Raw genomic sequence first — 18793 nt, forward strand, 5'->3', positions numbered from 1 at the left:
AGGCCCTTGTATATCGAAGTTCTCGTTACCATGTAATATATGATGAAGTACCTCATCTGTCTGTGAAGGCCACCTGGGTTTATATTAACTGTGAGCCATTCTATTAAAATCTTGTAATGGGATTATAAACAGTTTTTTCACAGCACTGTTGTTGTGCTAAATGATGTCCATGTCAGCTAGTCGCTTGGACACCTTGGACACACATGCAAGTGTGAATCTGACTTTCCTTTTCTCCCAATTCTCTACACAGCAAGATAAAGGGGCGTTTAGCCTGATCTGTTCCTGAAGTGGAACATCAGGAGGGATTTTGGTGCCAGAATTCAAAAGGGAAATCCTTAAATCTTCTGTTTGACCACAAAAATTTAAAGGAATGTATTTTTTTTTTATATATTTAAATCATATATTACCTTTCTTAGGGCCTAAAATCTTGTTTATGTGTATGTGGTTCTTTTAAAAGGCAGAGCAGCTCAGTGATGTGTGCATCCAATCAGCAGTAGGAAGAGAGGTGATCTATATATCTCTTGTTGAGGATATCTGACCTGGTGTTTGAGATGTTAAAACTTTTACTGCTCTGACTCAGACTCTGCTTTGGATGCCCTAAAACCTTGTTTTTCAAAATACAGAAATAGCAGGTAATGTTACTGCCCTTCTTTACCTGGAGGCTTGGATTGCTTAACCGCTAATGATGTGGAAGACCTGGGTTCAGTTTGCACCAGTGCCTGAAGCGATTCAAATCCATCTCCCGCGCTTGTAAGGAGAGCTCTATTTATGAGGCTCTTTATGGTTTACGAGGTGCAGTTATGAGGCTGTTCTGAGATGGGATCCTTCTGATGCATCCTTTTCAAACTGGTCTGCTTTACAGGTTTTAAGATTTACAGGACAGGAGGGAGAGAATATTTTGATCGTAATTTACTTGCTAGGCAAATTTTCAAGATCGTTGTTCTCAACAGTTTTCTCTTAACTGGACGTGTGTTACCACACGGGTAATTCATGATATCTTGATTCTGTGAGAGAAGGATGATTTTGCATCTAATTCCTGCTGCGTGCTATTCGCAATCTACCCACACGCCTCCTTTGGCACACAGGCCAGAGGCTGCCAACAGCTGTGCTAGAGGAAGGTGGGCTCACACCATCTCACACATTGCTTACAAAATGCCCTTCACTGATTTCATCCAGTGATTATCTCAAGTAACATGGGACCAGAACTCAAGACTCCCTCCTCAACGTCTCCTCACTGAGGACTGGTCATTATTTTCCCATCAAATGTGAAACAAAAGTTGGTGGGGGACTTAGGTCTCCCAACTGCACCCTCCTTGTTTTCAGGAGGGACTTCAGGGCTGGAGTCCGGTGGCAGGTGGTGAGGTTGCTGGGGGGCTTAACTCAGCACTAGCAGGACAGACGGTGGGATGTTCTGCTGCTCTGAGAGACTGCTTCCCTGCTAGCTGTTAGGTGTGTTTCTGTTCAGTATGATGGGCTTTATTTGTTGGGGATTTTTTTTTTCTTATAAAGTTAATCCAAAGTGCTTAAATCTTTTTAGTCTGTAGTTAATGAGGGCATAAGAAACCTTCCTTGGCATAAGAATTTTCCGTACCTGCTCATTTTCATAGCTGTTTCAACCTTTCTTTGGAAAACTGGTCTGTTCACAGTTGGAGATGCAAGTGGTAGACCTGTTGTTCTTCGCTGGGGTGGTGGTTACTGTGAAGTTTGTTGCTTGGGAAGCACACGCAAGCTCTTTGCCATGGTCAACGTAAGCCATGCAGGGATCAACTCTTGCACCTTAAACTGTGGTGCTCCATGAACAGTAAGGAAGAGTATCTGGGAATGCTCAGTAGCTTTGAATCCTTCACGTAAGCTTTGGCTGTTGATTAATGTGAATCCACGTGTCTCTGTATGCATCTAAAAATGCAACAGTGAATTCTCAGAGTCAATGGACACATGGTTAAGGTCCTTCTTTCTCTCACCATAACAATAATTTTGGCTGAAATACGGGGATTGATTTCAATGATGTGGCAAAACATCAGCTCCATAGCCAGTACCAGGGGTCGTGTCCTGTTGCATCTAACATGGGTACGTGTAACAGTGCTTACCCTAACACCACTGTTGTGGTGTTATACATCAAGCAGCAGGCAGTCTGTTTATTTCTGTATTAAAAATGAAATAAAGCATTACAGAACGTTTTTGCCAGCATGAAGCAAAGCATGAACTTTTACTACTGCCTCCCGTGCTTGTAGGAGGTGCTTCTGTGTGTCTTTTGTGGGGATTTTGCGTGGGCAGCAAATTGCGTGGCTGCCAGCGTCATCACCTTGTGTCCTCTGAGGTGTGCTGGTGTACCCCAGCCACTGCCAGCACCTCCCCGTGAGGGTGCCAGAGCCTGTCCCCCAGCTCTGTGCCATCTTCCATATGCCAGGAGGGCTCAGATGGCACCACGTGCCTATGCCTGGGCATCTGACTTGAGCCCAAATAATTTGGCTTAGTGACAGAGTTGAGGGCAAACTTGGTACAAAATGTTGTTTTGTTAACAAAGGAAAGGGGTGGGGAGGAAGCAGGGAAAGAGGATTTAGGTCAACCAAAAACTTTTGGGAATTGATTTCAAATTCGCTAGCTTGTTATAATCAGTAAAGAAATAACAAAAAGATCAGAAAATAACAGACATGCATTCTTTGGCTGCCTAAATATTAAATGGGTCAATGTGCATTTTTAACAATGGTTCATTTTAGCATTTACTGCTTTTTCCTTTTTTTCTCTCTTTTTTCTTCCACAGAAACTTCTAGAGCTGGAAATAGTTGAAACTATCAAAAACAAACAAACAAAAAAAACCCCCAAACTTCAATCTATTGAAAAAGAATTTGTGGTCTAAAATAAAACGGTTCTTTTCTCCTTTCCCATTTCTTCCACTTTTTCTCTGGACAAGCAGGAGAATCAGCCCTGTTGTCCATGTCACCATAGGGAGCATATAAGAAGTTTCCATTAAATTAAAATATATATCTCTTAAGGGAACTCAAGAGAATTGTGTTACCTACATTTTAGCTTCAGGTGTCTAATCTGGTATTTTGTATGTATTACTTGTTGTCAAAACCCAACAATTTTGTCTCTTAACAGAATTTAATTTTAGGGACTGTCATATATTCTATGAAGTTGATATAAGCTTAGGAAATGAAAAGTTATTAAGCTGCTGTTACAAACACCTTCTTTGAAAATTGATGTTTCCTCTGTTTAAAAACAATTAGTCCTCTAGAACAAACTTTGAGTGATGTCATCCATGACTAATAATATGGTGATCATATTAGTTTTGTATTACTCTGTTCTTGGAAAAACAAGTAAAAATCCAGTTTCTTCTGCTGTGTAATAAAAATCACCATGATATTGTTAGGTATTAAAAAAATAATCTGTTTTATTTCATTTTTGTTCAGTTGCTGGGGTATATATTGTTGTTAAGATTGAAGGTATAAAGAAATAAGAATATGAGTATGTACAGTTGTCTCAGTTTCAAATAATGAGAGTTGTTACAGATACACACTGCAGGCTTTACTTTAGAGACTGAAAATTATTGTGAGTAATTACAGATTTTGTTCTATGCTGTTTATATTCAGTACCCTTAAAATCAGAAAGAATAATATAAATAGGGCTTCGTGGTTAGAATACATTTAATTTTTTTATTGGATATTCTAATGTTTTAGCTCTAATGTTATAACTCTAAACTTTGATATCGTAGTACTGGAAAAACTCTTGAGTTTCTCCTCCTACATTTTCCCTTCTGTAAAGTGGAAGTAGTCTGTATTATCCCCACCTAAAGGAGATTTCTGAAGACTAATCAGTTTGCAATTACCAGTAAGTGGTTATTATTGCCATAGGATAAGAACTGAAACAAGGAAGTCTTCACAGTCAGCTCCAGAGTGTTCCGTTAAATGGTCTGTACCGGAGTGTTTGTCTGCTCTTCCATGTATGGTGTCAACAGGTTGTCCATCTCATAATCCATATCCTATCTTATTTAGCCTTTAACTGTAATTTTTATAATGCATATAAAGACTCAGAAAAGGTGCAGAGAGCAGGTTAGGTTTTTATTCTTGATCTTTTCTTCTGTAACAGTAAGTACTGTGACATACCAGGTCAATTAATTGAATCAAAATCCATTCCAGAGGCATTAAAAACTAATTTTCCAAATATACATATTCATAGTTTATATAAGAGCACATTCACTTTTGGGGGAAAAAGTCAAAAATAGCCATCCCAATCCTCCCTTCCCAAGAGCTGTGTGAAAAGAACATTAGTAAGCCTAAGCGATGAAGCAATCTGCCTTTGGGCAGCGTTAGGAGGAGGTCTGTCTGCACTAACTTTGATCAGCCCCTGTAGTGGGCAATTACTGCAATACGCACTTCTTGACTTCATTTTTTGTGGACGGGTGTTGTGGAAGGACGGGATGTTTCGCCAGCGGGTTTCAGGGGTATCTGCTGACAGCAGAGGAATGGTCAACCTCAGCGGTTTCGGATCCCATGCCAGGCACTGGCGGGGTGTTCTGCTTTACTTGGCACAAACCCTTTCGTCTGGTTACTCCAAGCTTGACCCGTCTCCTCTCCTCCAGGACGGGACACTCTTCCTCGCGTCCAGCCAAGTCCTGTGGCCTTCTCAGCCAACCCCACCACTCAGGGAGTCAGGCACCATTTCCTTCCCATCTTCATCTCATAGTCCTCCCAGTTGCATCTGACATTACATGACCTAATGGCTTGCTTAGGATTTTAAATGCCTGATATCCTTAATTCACAGACTCACCTTGCGTGACCCCTTGGAGCCCCGGTCTCTTTGCTGATGGTATCCCAGCCTTCCCAGCCAGGACTTGCTATCAGGTTCCTCTCTCAGACAGCACCAGACCCAATCTCTGCATTTTGTCTGCCTCGGTAGGGCTTTTTTTCCAGCCAGTGTTATTCTTCTCTTCCCAAATTTAGCTCTTTTTCCTTCTTCGAGATCAGCTGATGTCCTCCTCGGTGCTGCCCAGTCCCAGAGGAAGGACAGCGGTGGGAAGCAGGAGGAGGAGTTCAGGGGGTTAGAGGTGAGCTCGTTACATCCAGCTTAATGAGCCAGCTGCGCTCGGAGGATGAGAGGTTTTGGCTATACAAATTCAGGCCATAGACCCTCAGTGCCAGCGAATGGTACTGGGCATGTTTGTTTTACCGACAGTCAGTTCTGGGGTAGGTGGTCCTGGAAGTTTGTTTGAGGAGCAGACACTGGAAAGTGCTAGTTTTAGTAAAAGCTTACTTAACCTTTTTCTCTCTGAAGTGAGCAGGGTTCTTTTCACCCCCCAAACCACTGAAAGGCTTAATTTCAGTCCAACCGAACTATAGTTAGTTCTACTCAGTATATTTATTTTAGTAAAGAAAAGTGTGTCGAAATTGAAATGCGATCCCAATTGAGAGGTCAGAAGAACAAAATGAACTTAAACTTCAGCTTAAAGGACAGTAAACAGAAGGAGGAGGTTCATTTGGGAAAATGAATCCTTCTGGCGGAAACTAAGATGAGCAAAGACAAGCAGAGGGAGACAGAGAGAAACCCAGTTGCAGCGTATCACAGTATCACAGTATCACAGTATGCTAGGGATTGGAAGGGACCTCAAAAGGTCATCTAGTCCAATCCCCCTGTCGGAGCAGGAACACCTAGATGAGGTTGCACAGGAAGGCGTCCAGGCGAGTTTTGAATGTCTCCAGAGAAGGAGACTCCACAACCTCCCTGGGCAGCCTGTTCCAGTGCTCTGTCACCCTCACTGAGAAGAAGTTTCTTCTCAAATTTAAGTGGAACCTCTTGTGTTCCAGCTTGAATCCATTACCCCTTGTCCTATCATTGGTTGCTACTGAGAAGAGCCTGGCTCCATCCTCATGACATTCCCCCTTTATATATTTATAAACGCTAATAAGATCACCCCTCAGTCTCCTCTTCTCCAAACTAAAGAGACCCAGCTCCCTCAGTCTTTCCTCATAAGGGAGATGCTCCACTCCCTTAATCATCTTAGTTGCCCTACGCTGGACTCTCTCCAGCAGCTCTCTGTCCTTCTTGAACTGAGGGGCCCAGAACTGGACACAATATTCCAGATGCGGTCTCACATGGAAAACATATTAGGTATGAGTTTCAGGCATGGCATCTTCACCACCACCACCACTCCTGATGTATTTATCAGATAGCTGTAGAGTTGTTGAAGTAGTTCATGGCTGTCTTCATACCTTAGAGGACAGGTGAGCAAGACTGAGTAATGAGGAATAATTGAAAAGAATTAACTGCCCGGTCTTTTATGCCTTTTTCACGTCAGATGTATTTACTGGGTGCAGAGAGTCCTCTTGCGGTATCTGGCACTGCTTGCCCAAAGAGTGGAACTTGGACTTGGAAGTGCAAGACCAGTTCGTGAGTGCTGAGCTCCAAGGCTGGTGGGGACGTGGCTGAATTTTGCCTGGAGCTGGGCAACAGCTTGCAGGTGGTTACAGGGTATAAATAATAGTTTTGTGCATTATTTGTCATAGTCCTTTTTTGCTACTACATCTATGGGTCTTTTTTGATGATATGCAGAGTAGGAAAATATTTACCAGATCTTTTCATCAAAATTTTAATTTGTGGATCTTCAGAAAATTGTTGGCTGCCAGTTATTCTTCAGGCCGTCATTGTTTTTCAGTGCAAGGTGGTTTGTGTGGAAACATTGAGTGCTTCCATGTTAGATAAAACTAAACCTTAGAATATTATTTGAATATTTGCACCTAAAAATGTAAATGCTGCTGAGTACTTTTTTTTTTCTTTTTTCAAAAATCACTTTCACTAGGCCTTGCTAATTTGGTGGACCTCTCTATCAGCAAACCTTCTTGGTAGGTACTTGTGGAAAGTTCTTGATGTATTCCATGTCAGGCTAAGTAACTAGGCTAGCTTGACAAAACCAAATTCATTAAAAAATCCCAATATATATCTAGAACAATTTTTCTTATTATTTTTTAATGTAACCATCAAGGATTCATGTTTTTGGGATAAACTAAATGGAAAGATTCTGATTTAAAATTGGATTAGAGAAAATAAAGAACTGAGTGAAATCAAAAAGGGGAAGAATTACCCCAAAAACATGAGGGAAAAACTTATGAGGAGAGCTGCTAAGTGGATGAGCAACGTACTTCTTGTCTGGGATTTTATAAACTAACATTTTTTTTAAATCCCCAAAATAATTCTGAATTAGGGGCAATAAGATAATTTCTCCATGGTGCTTTACCTCCCTTTTAACAGTTATTTAGGGATCTGCCATTTGTTCAGAAATTACTCTCAAATCTAAAATGCATTAGTATAGGGAATACAAATATATTATCAGTATTCTTCATATGCTTAAGCGAGTAATATTGTAAGCGACATCTTACAATGCTGTTATTCCACACCTTTGTTAGACTTGTTTCTCTTGAAGAGTTGTTTCATAGCGATGGGCATAAATTAGTTTCTTTCAACAGAGTCTGCCTTTGATAGAGCGTTGTAGTAACACTGCTCAAATATAAATAATGCATCTATGCTGAACAGCTAGTTTTCTGAATGTGTTAATGATTTAGGGATCGAGGCAGTAGATTTTGTTGCTTTTCAAAACAAATCACGGCAGGCCCACGTAGAGTTGGAGATCCTGAGAATTTGGGCTCATGTTCAAGAAATGTATAATTTGCGCATTTCATGTACCAGCTAGTACAGGAACAGATTAGTTTATTGGGCTGTAGAAGTCTGTAATCACTTGTTCTCCTTCTGTGCCATTGGAGAAACCCTTTGGGTAAACCTGTCAGGTTTGGAATAGGAGATTTAAATGCCAAGTAACCTTAATGCTTACTCTGTCTTTGCAAATGTATTATTTTAAAATAAGTCATTTCACCCTAGACGTATTTGCGTTCATTGTTCAGCACGTTTAAAAATTAATGCTGTTTGTGTAGGGATCTCCTTTCACTTTGAAGCACACTTCCCCAGTCCTATTTGAGCTGCTACTAAAGGTTGCAGCACGTGGTACTTTTTAATTGTTGAAGTAGTTGTGGAATAACACCATAGTGTGACTGCTCAGGAAAAGTTAAAAGAAAATTTTTACAGCCTGGGAGCTTGAATTTTGCTTGTCTATTTATGAATGTTTGGTTTGCATTTGGTCTCCCCAGCTCTTTTCTTTTATTTCGGGGCATCTTCTGTAGGTTCTAGACATTTAGCAACACTGCTAACAAAGGCCACCTGCACCTCATAGCACGTGCTGAGTTTCTTTTGCTTCTTCAGACTCACAAAGAGAACAGAGGTTTTATTTTTAGGCCTTGAGGGTTGGAAACATCCACTTTGAAATCAAACATCCAAGTGTTATACAGAGATAATGATACATTAAGTGAATCACGAGTACTTCAAAGTGGGTATCTCTCAGTCTCTCCTGTTGAATCGATTCCAATTTGCTTAAATGCATTTCCATTGAATGTCTTTTTATTTTAATAATTCCTGAACTCTGCCCTCTGTCTTTTTTCATGCCAGCTGGTGCTTTTTAGAAAAGCTTCAATGGCAGTTGTTTTAAGAGAGTCCTACTCAACCTTACTTGGGAGTGCTGTTTCTTGAGGGTCTCTCTTCTTCCTTGGAACACAAATTTAACCTTGACCCTGAGCGACCATTTCTTGAAAACTGATAGTAAGTAACTTTGTAATTTATGTTTCCAGAAAAAAAGAGGAAAGATCCGGCTGCTTTGCATTTTGCCTTCTTCTTCAGTGTGACCTTCTGCACTTGTCCAATGCATCTGAGCTGAGCAGCTCTGTCAGCCTGGGAAAGCCTGCAGCAGCAGCAGCCTTGAGCAAAAAGGCACAAATGCCTCTTCTCTTGGTGCTTTTGCATTCAGAAACAAATTTTTAAGTATTTTGTTCAGTTTTAGTTCTCAGCTATCTACGTGTTCGCCCTTCTGATTTTGTGTAGCTGTCTGTTACTGCTGTAGTGGTGTACCCCTCACGTACAGATTAATAATCATAGAATCATAGAATGGTTTAGGTTGGAAGGGACCTTGAACGTCATCTAGTTGCAACCTCCCTGTATGGACAGGGACACCTCCCACTAGACCAGGTTGCTCAAAGTCCCATCCAGCCTGGTCATAAACCCCTCCAGGGATGGGGCCTCCACAACTTCCCTGAGCAACCTGTTCCAGTGCCTCACCAACCTCAGAGTGAAAAATTTCTTCCTAATATCTGATCTAAATCTGCCGTCTTCCAGTTTGTAGCCATTTCCCCTCGTCCTATCACTACATGCCCTTGTAAAAAGTCCCTCTCCAGCTTTCTTGTAGGCCCCCTACTGGAAGGCCGCTATAAGGTCTCCCTGGAGCCTTCTCTTCTTCTCATCTCATAGGAGAGGTGCTCCAGCCCTCTGATCGTCTTTGTGGCCCTCCTCTGGACCCACTCCAACAGGTTCATGTCCTTCTTATGTTGGGTGCTCCAGAACTGGATGCAGTATTCCAGGTGGGGTCTCACAAAAGGGGAGTAGAGGGGGCTACTAATGATAGCTGCATCTCAAAGTGAGCATAGTTGTGTCTCAGACACCTCTTCTTTTCAAGGGGATAGCAGAGTGTTTCAACTAGAGGTTGTTTAGTTCATTTTTTTGCAGGTTGTATTACTTCTGCCTTTTCTTAGAGTATTTTGTTCGTGTTGGTTGAAGTGGCCGTTTTTGGGTGGAAGCGTGTGAGTATTGTGAATGTAATTTCTCATGACAGGAAGATGTTTTCAAAAACATCTCTTCCCGTAATTTTAAAGAGAGTTCACTCCTAGATTAGCAAGATAAACCAAAAAAGACTGAGTGAAGGGCTGGGTACTTGGGCCGTAACTTACAGGGCTCTTTGAAGTGCCCAAGCTGCTGCTTACCCAAGGTAGCCCTGTACCAACCTTTCCTAGTCTGCAAGTGCCTCACTGGGGTGTGAGAGGACAAAACCAGTACAGGCAGATGCGCTTCATGACAAGCCCCTGCAGAATTGCAGTTTCGAGGGGATAAGCTTTCTACCCTTATCTACAGGACAGATTAGGAAAATATCCCATTTTAATTATAAAAACCCAAATTGTATACCAAAGATAAACACACCGTATCCTAAACTTGATCCACCTGCACTCCTGTCGAATGGCGTTAGAGTTGTAAGCACATCTGTGTGCTCCCCAGAAGCAAAATTACTTCTGGTAGAGCACGTGCTTTTTGTCCTTTCGAACCTAGCATGTATTTCTTTTACCGTGAAGTGGTAGAAAATCTGTAACCTGCAGAATATTCCTGGTTATTTAGATTTCACCCTCCAAGCATGATGATCAGCACCGAAAGCTGCTCTAGCTGGGCGCAATTCTGCACTGCCTGCCCAGAAGACTGCACGCCTGCGCCGCTGAGCCTCGGCGTTTTGGTATGGCGGTGGCAACGCCGTGGTTAAAATTGGGGGTGGCTTTTCAAAAGGAGCATGATTTTTCTCATCTCACTCTCCTTTAGCTCTGACAAAACAAAATCGTCCTGCCAGAGCAGAACGAGGTGGGGCAGCATGATGACAACCAAGAAGGGGGTTTGTGTGATTTGACTGAAGAGTTAAACGTTTAGCAATTTATTTTTTAACTTCCTGTCCTCAAAGCCAGCTTATTTTATAAAAGCTAAATTTAGTCTGTTCGGTTTCCGTCATCAAGGACAGCTTTTTCGGTGTGCTTTCTTACAAATCGTTTGACCTTGGGAGTTTGCTGCCAGAAAGGAAGAACACTTTAAAAGCTGACAACTGATTGTCAGAGGTTTGTAAACTCCGTTGTGCGGGAGCAATAAAACTCCACAAAGGCACAAAGATTCACTGAAGCTTAGTACCCTGTGAAGCTGATGAACTGCAAGGCATCCGGATGAGTCGCTGAAAACAAAATGATCTTTGCCTTTTCACTGGTTTTAACCTCAGCTGTGTGGAAAACTGAGCTCTTCACAGCTTGGTCATGGATGGGAGGCAATGCTGGTACGCAGAGAAGATTGCCATGCGTAGAATATGAGTGATGAAAGGGACTGTTGCAAAATTTACCCCGAAGTAAGTTAGGAGGTGGAGTTCAGGGGGCTGGAAAGAAGATGAAGTAGAACTGTGCAGCAAAGGATGGCCATCCAGCAGATAATATCAGCCATAACTTCACCATGCTTCGCTCAGGGGCTGCTGGCTGGTTGTGTGGCTGGCCGGTTGTTTTTTCTATAATGGTCGGGGAAACGGGCAGTAAGGAATGCTTTTTTACACAGCCAAAAAAAGCTTTGTGAATAGGGAAATCACGTGTTATGTTCCTGGCGGTGTTTATTAATGGCAAGCTAATGAAACAGAGCACTGCAGAGAATACTGGTGTACAGCTTTAACGGGCAGGCACAAAAACCGTGCGCCAAGAGCACTGACTGGTAGAGGCTGCGGCTTTATTAAAAAGCTGTTTCTAGCAGGGAGCCATCCTAACCTGCCTTCCAGTGCTGTTTCAGCTGGGTTTGTGTGGATGGTGAACAGCATTAAGGATGTGATGGCGGTGTTGCAGGGAGAGGCGTTGCTGAGATTTGCCTCCGAGTCCCAGTTGGAGGCAGGGCTGAAGCTGTCCCTCTCCTTTGTACCAGAGGGCAGGAGCAGTGAGATGAGGGAAGCCGCGTGGAGCTGTACCGCTTCATGTTGTATTTCCATCGTCTGGGCTGGCATCCAGGGCAGCCCACTGGGTTACAGGGACCTCAGGCTGAACCCTTTCTAACCCACCAAATGCTCTGGAAGCTGCCAAACTCTCAACAACAGAGTTTTGACCCCTAAAACCAAAATGAAGTCTGCAAAACCAACACAGGCGCTTTGGGATCCAAATGGGGAAAACCTGTTTCAGACGCTCAACCTATCAATCAGCTGAGCCCACACCATCACAAGAAGCCCACTAGATGAGGATGGAAATGCAGGAATAGAGAGACTGGAGAAAAAACACACAACCATTTGTTTTTCATCCGGTTGACTTTATGAGCTGACAGAATGTCTGAGGGTACGCCTCTGAGTATCCCAACCATAGCACTGTGATCTTCTCAGTTAGAAAAGATGTAGTTCCATTAAATAAAACTAATGGCAATGCTCATCATCTCGGGAAATGAACAGTTAATTCTCGGTTAATAATGTTCTGGGGAGATGCTAAGAAATAGTGTGCTGAGAATTCAGCCATCCTTTTTGGCTGCTCTTCGTCGTGTAGTTCCTAATTCTGGAATAGTCATCATCCTTGGGAAAGGTTTGCTTATACCATCCCTTTTCAGAAAATAAGGATAATTTGATGTTCAAAGTTTTGATTCAAATACAGTTTAAATAAAACTTTGGCAGCTTAGATAAAATCTGGGATCTTGGAGAAACATCTATGGCCCTTGTAGGTCACTGTAAGGGAGCGTGAGTTGTTGGGGTAGATCTCTTTTCACGGCACCACAACAAAATATAACTCTTGTTTACAATTGTTATCTTAAGTACAGGATGTACAAAGCTGTTTTGATAAGGATCCTGCTGTCTTTTGTAATGTCGACTGACATCAGTCACGGCCTGAATTTACCAAAGAAATGGCATTCTTAGTCTTAGAGTTTTGGCAGGGAAAGGAGGTCATGGAAGGGCATACCAGTTTTCATCCTGTTTAGAGAAATTAATGAAGGGATTGTAAAGGTTTCAAGTTTAGTTTCACTACTGAAGACTGAAATAATATCAACTGTATTACCATAGTACACAGAGACCGCACGGCCCCTGCAGCAGCTCTGGACAAGAAGGTACCTACTGAAAGGTAGATGCAATATAAGGAATGTACAGTGCAAAAGTAAATGCAGAAGAGTTACTAAAAGAGAAAGTGATTTGTATGGTAGACTGCAGTTACATGATACTTCTTCCCTTTTTTTTAATTCCCAAAAGACTAGGTGTAATTACTATAGTAAAACAAAGGCCCGTTCTTTACACAATCTAGAAAAATCTGTAAGTCATGACCTGTGCTTTGTCTCAAAGACAATTGACTCTATGGAACAAGTACTTTGTGTGACATCAGATACATGAGGGTTTGGGATTCTCCCTTACTCTTCCTGATGCTGATGCTGCAAAGGCAGGTGGGACTTTGGGGCAGATTGCTCTCGGTTTGGTGGTGGACTGCTTTCGAGGTCCGTGTGGATTCCTTGTGTCCAGTCTTGGAAGTATTGCGGAAGCCAGAAGACGCCTGGGAGCAGTCTGACGTGCATATGCTGGATACATCAAGTCCCTGGAGCCCTCGGAGCACTTCAGGGTGCTCTGAAGAGCAACGAAGGACAGAAGCATCAGGGTAGTCCATCCTTCAGTTCACAGAGTAACAAGCTGTGCTGCTGAAGTAGGAGGCATTGGGTCGATATGAAATCTGCCTCTGACGCCCAGGGGAAGCCTGGAAGTACATCAACAGTCAGGATTTCCTTGGTGGCACATTTATCTGCCCTGTGGATGGAGCTGGTGACTGGTATTGCTTCTACATGCCCCTTGCCCAGCCATGTGCACAAGGGGATCCCTCACCTCCCTTGTACGTGAGTTGATCGCATTTATCCCCTTTCTATCAAACATTTAAGATAGAAGATGATGCCTTTGGCTTTATGAAGATTTGGGTGTAGCCTGTGCAGGCATCCGCCTTGCCTTCATTAAACCACCAATCTGTTTAGTTCAGCCGAACTGGTCTGTTTGCCCATTTCATGTATAAGACTTGTCAAGATCGGACAAATGAACTACTTGTGCCATGTATGTTTATAGTTTTGTCTTTATCGTGGCACATATGGCATGCTTAATGCAGAATCCCATTACTGACAGTAGCCTGGATAAGGTCTTTCAGAGGAAGTTACCAGGAATCATCACTGGGCGATCACAGGCGGTTTTGCCTTCTTGAGGAAGAAATTTTGTAACCTTGTCACTTGTAGCTCGTTATGAGCCTTGAAAAGTGATCTGTTCTTCACTCTGTGTTCTTTTCTAGCAGAAGAACTTCCCATTGTCTTTATAAAGGGGTTTTTTGCTTTTGTTATTTGTATTACAGCAGAACAGCAGGGTTGAGAGGCTGGATGAATTGGGGTCCCTTTGTTTTAAGTTGATTTGTGTATGAATAGAGGAAGAGACGCACTGTTCCAGAGATGTTCTTGCTTTCAAATGGAGGGAAATTTCAGATCCAAGAACGAGTCTAAATCAGCTGAATAGACAGGATCTACTAGAACATCTCATCTTTCGGCATGGCAGGGATATATCCACTTAGGCTGTTATTATTACAATTTTTAATATTAGTGTTTCTATTTTCCTTTTGCAATAGAGCTCCATTCTGTGATGAAATTTGGCTCTGACTCAAAACCAGGAGGGTTCTCCATGAAAATATTTAACATAATTATGAAAATCGCAAAGTGAATTCATAGCTTGCTTGATTGTTAGCTTATTTAGAGTAGACAAACTGCAATATTTGTGGCTTTATTTGTGGCTTTCTGACTTAATATTTTTAGATACTTGGTAAATACTATAATCTAGAGATCGAGAGAATGCATTTTGAGCTGCTTAGGTACCACAAAAAGATTGCTTGTTAGATCTGTATATGGAATAATTGCTTTGGGTCAAGTGAGGTTTGAAGCAGCTTGGCAAATGTTTTTTATCGAGGTTGGTTTTCCATACTACAGCACATAACGGCATGTGTGTGCCTGTAGAGAAGCTCTGCTGCAGTGCAGTGCCATGGAGATACTCAGCAGAGGAGCTGAGAGCTGCACTTTGTCTTACTACCAGGTTATCGATGGGCATTTCCTTCCTTGCTCTGCCTATTGAAAATTACTTGAAAAAACATTTTTAAAGAGTAATTATTAATGATGTACTGTCAAAAGGAAAGATATATCAAATGAGCTTCTCTGGGGATCTATCTTTGGCCTAGCATTATTCAAAAATTCTATTAACCTCTTTGATGATGGAAATAAGGAATAAAGCTATAAAAATAGCAGATGTCATCAGTCTAGAATAAATTTAGACCAACCAGCTTTGAAAGAGTTGGTCTGAAGCATAAAATTATTTTGCGAAGTCGGGAAGATTGTTCTCAATTTGTATGGAAAAATAAAAAAAAATAATTACAATTGTAACAATGGGGAAGGCCATCTAATGTGCTAAATCAGAATAATGAATTGCAGTAGGCATTGCTGCCTGTAACAGGACAGCCATACGAACGTGATGCTCTGGGCTGACCTGTAACATTGTTATGAGTAACCATGCAGAATGCAAAAAATCAGACATTGAACTGAAGGACTGTGTTTAGTGTAAGGCACTGCCTTGTGAAAAGTGCTGTGGACAAAACTACAAAGATCGCTACAGAGAGCAAGCGAGTGCTCAGGGTTGTTCTTTCAAAGGTGAGTTATGACAGAAAGAAGCAGCAAGGTCTGCCTAGTCTAGAAGAAGAAAGACAAGTAGGGAGAAATTACCATTCAGCCATGCAGAAAGTTGTTTGAACAATGGTAGTGACCAGTTTTTCTTCATGTCCATTGGAGGTGACACAAGGAAGTATCTGTAGCTTAAAGTTAGATGTTGGGAAGAAATGTCCTGTGAATATAAATAGTGGCTACCTGTGGAGATATTAAAATTTTTGTCACTGATGACTTTGCGTAGTGCAAAGAAACAGCGTGATTTTGTACAGTTAATCCTGCCACCTTCTAAGAAATGGGAGTAGAGCTTTTTTTTTTTAATATTCTGTTCAAACTGAACGTGTTTGTGCTTTCTAGCATGATTTGTCCTTTAAATTTATAAGCTGACACAAGCAATGGAAACAAATCCTATGGCTTTCATGACCAAGTTGCTACGCATGTTAGCAATTGGGTGTGCAATCATCTTCAGCCACGTATGTAACTATGTTCCTTTGTCCTTCCTCAACAGTCTCCAAACGTCCACAACTACCCAGATATGGAAGCTGTACCCTTGTTACTAAACAACATGAAGGCAGACCCCGTGGAGGATTCATTATCTACAGACCATTTCCAAACACAGACTGAACCAGTGGACTTGTCAATAAACAAGGCCAGGTCATCCCCTACAGCAGCTTCATCTTCACCAGTTTCCATGACAGCATCAGCCTCCTCCCCTTCTTCTACTTCTACTTCTTCCTCTTCTAGTCGGCCAGCTTCATCACCCACAGTAATAACATCAGTATCTTCAGCAGCATCTGTACCGTCAGTATTAACTCCAGGTCCTCTTGTGGCTTCTGCGTCTGGTGTTGGAGGCCAGCAGTTTTTGCACATTATCCATCCAGTACCACCTTCAAGCCCCATGAACTTGCAGTCCAACAAAATGAGTCACGTGCACCGTATCCCCGTGGTGGTACAGTCGGTACCTGTTGTCTATACAGCTGTGAGATCACCTGGGAATATGAACAACACTATAGTAGTACCACTATTGGAGGATGGGAGAAGCCACGTCAAAGGTAAGGTGGAACCAGTTTTGTGCATCTGTGGCATCTCTAAAACTGTTCTTTTATGAGGAAAATGTAACAACGTTGTAAAGCTGTTAGTTTACAAACTTACAGGGTCGTTCGCTGAAGAGACGATTAACTTACACTAATGGCAGGAACCTTTAAAAGTCTTATCCCAGGTGTTCTTTAAAAGAAATAGATATTTTTATAAAGATGGACGTTATCAATGGTGTTAGATGCTCAGGCAACTCATGGCAAGCTTTGTCCTGAGAGGAATAAATCCTCCTCAGAAGCAGAAGAAATAAGGCAACGGAATAATGACAATATATAGAACATCATAGACAAACATGAAAAACTCACCAGGTGAGACAGATTTAGAAAGAGAATGAATGTCAGAGAGACTGTTTCTATACAAAGAGAAGGCAATTGCGCTGTAGGAACATGCAAAGGAAAGGCTTTTGGACCAAGGGGCGGTAGCAGATGCAGAGGGCTGGGTTTCATTAAGCTCGAGGAGTGGCAGTGCAATACTTTGAATTAGGTTTCTTCATCCAGATTAAACAGCAGAAGGGAAGGAAGGAAGCCACACGGAGTGTATATGTCGGGAATGAATTTTGCAGACACAGGACCTGAGAGGCACATGGAGGTGTGAAGGGAGGAAGAAAGCATGTGCCAAAAGGACAGATATGCTCTTGGAGAGGTGTCCAAAGAACACAGAAAGGGGAGCTGGAGAGCAAGAAAAAATGAGAACATAACAGTTACTGAGGCAGCAAAAACTTGTTAAAGATGGTGACATGATGGGTGGAGGAAGAAAATAGAAAACAGATGTGCCCAGATACTTGGAAAAGCGTAGCTCTATAAAGAAGGCATTAGTGACAGAGATGGGAACATGAGGAAAGGAATGAGAGAGACTCATTTCAAGGTTCATTGCGTGTGAGTGAATAAAATATGGCTAATTCTCCCCTGAAATGAGGTATTGCCTGAGGCGGAAAGGGAGGGTACTGACAGATAACCTTACTGTTGGGCTTATGAGACTACAGGGCATTTAGTAATACGTCTTGTAACATCTCTTATGTACTTAATTGTGTAATGAACGGGTCTCTACAACTAAAAGACCTTTTTTCTTCAACTCTCCTGTCTGTTTTTGATATATTGGCCACTGTGTATTATTGTACAGGACTACAGTGATGGGTCATTCTGATGTTTAGTAGCATCCTGTTGTCCATAAATCTTTGGTTCTCCTCCCATGCCCTCAGTACCCAAGTGTGGACTGTGCCCTCTCAACAGGCTTGGACATAGGAAGCGAGCTCACAGCTGCTCTGGATTTTGTTTTAAGAGTCAAAATGACAGCTTAAGAAGTTTTATTGCACTTCATATGGTGATGTAATTTTAGGACTGTGCTGTTATGTCAAGAAATGATGAATGAAAGCAGAATTTTTTGCCATGTTGGGGGGGGTGGGGGTGGGAGGAAGGAAGCTTTCGTCTGTGTTTTGGTTTTGGAGCTTTGAGCTGCACCTGACCTTCAGCTCATCCAGAATTTTTCCCGTTTGTTTTCTTTTCAGAGGTGCTAGTTGGCTCTGGTAGTAGTCTGCTCTATAGGAAGCACCTCCTGATCTTGTAAAACTGGAACTTTGTTACCCCAGTTTCATCAACAAAATTCCAGAATTTAATGTGCCATAGGGATTTCAGCCCACGAGCTCCAGGCCTCCTGAGCTGCCCTGACAATATCATCTTTGTGCTATTATTGGCAGAGATCATTAACCAGCCCTGTAGCACTTATTAATGTACATTTAAAGAAAAAGAAGGGATTAAGCGTTAATTTTTCTTTTTTTTTTTCTCATCAGTTGTACCCATTTTGCTATCACGAATTCTTTTGATATCAATGTTCAGGTTAATTTGAATAAACACAATAGAGGAATAATCGGCAACGGTCCACTCTAGGTAATGATCTTTTGTCAGCTTTCGCTGGGATGTGTTTTTCTTTCTTTAATGTAATGTAAAACAATATAAATAATAAAATGCAATGATGTTGCATAAATTAACTGATTAAATATATTTCGTATGTGTGTAGACTGGCTTTCCTTCAGTGGTCAGCTTTCGTGCTGAAAACAAGAAATAAATGTACGAAGATGCCAACAGAACATTGCTGTCAGATTGAATTGGTTGCTAATCCTCTACCAGCTGAAGGAGAAATGCAGTTTCAGAATCATCTAGAGTCACTACTTTCACCTTTTACGTGAACGTTGATCATTGTCAGAAACAAAAAATATACACATGCTGAAACAAAGTCGATCCACAGGTAGCATCGGCAGCATTTGTCCCATAATCTCTGTGTTGTTACTGCTTTGGGGCTAAATCTGAGACCACGCTGATGATCCAGGGGTGTGGTTGGGAAGCAGCAAAAGTTATATTTTACCTGAGCC

The 18793-nt window shown here is 41.9% G+C and overlaps 1 protein-coding gene across 1 annotated transcript in view; it reads left to right on the forward strand.

The window, feature by feature from the left end:
• Positions 1-18793, forward strand: part of KLF12 (KLF transcription factor 12) — a gene marked incomplete at its 3' end in the record, with an annotated part of 254203 nt that overhangs the window by 150135 nt on the left and 85275 nt on the right. Inside the window, exon 4 of the mRNA XM_082485836.1 lies at positions 15842-16385. Within this exon, the coding sequence (XP_082341962.1) occupies positions 15842-16385 (544 nt within the window). The remainder of the gene's footprint in view (positions 1-15841; positions 16386-18793) is intronic.

This window comes from Vanellus vanellus, assembly GCF_965231255.1.
Source record: "Vanellus vanellus genome assembly, chromosome: 1".
Taxonomy (NCBI): domain Eukaryota; kingdom Metazoa; phylum Chordata; class Aves; order Charadriiformes; family Charadriidae; genus Vanellus; species Vanellus vanellus.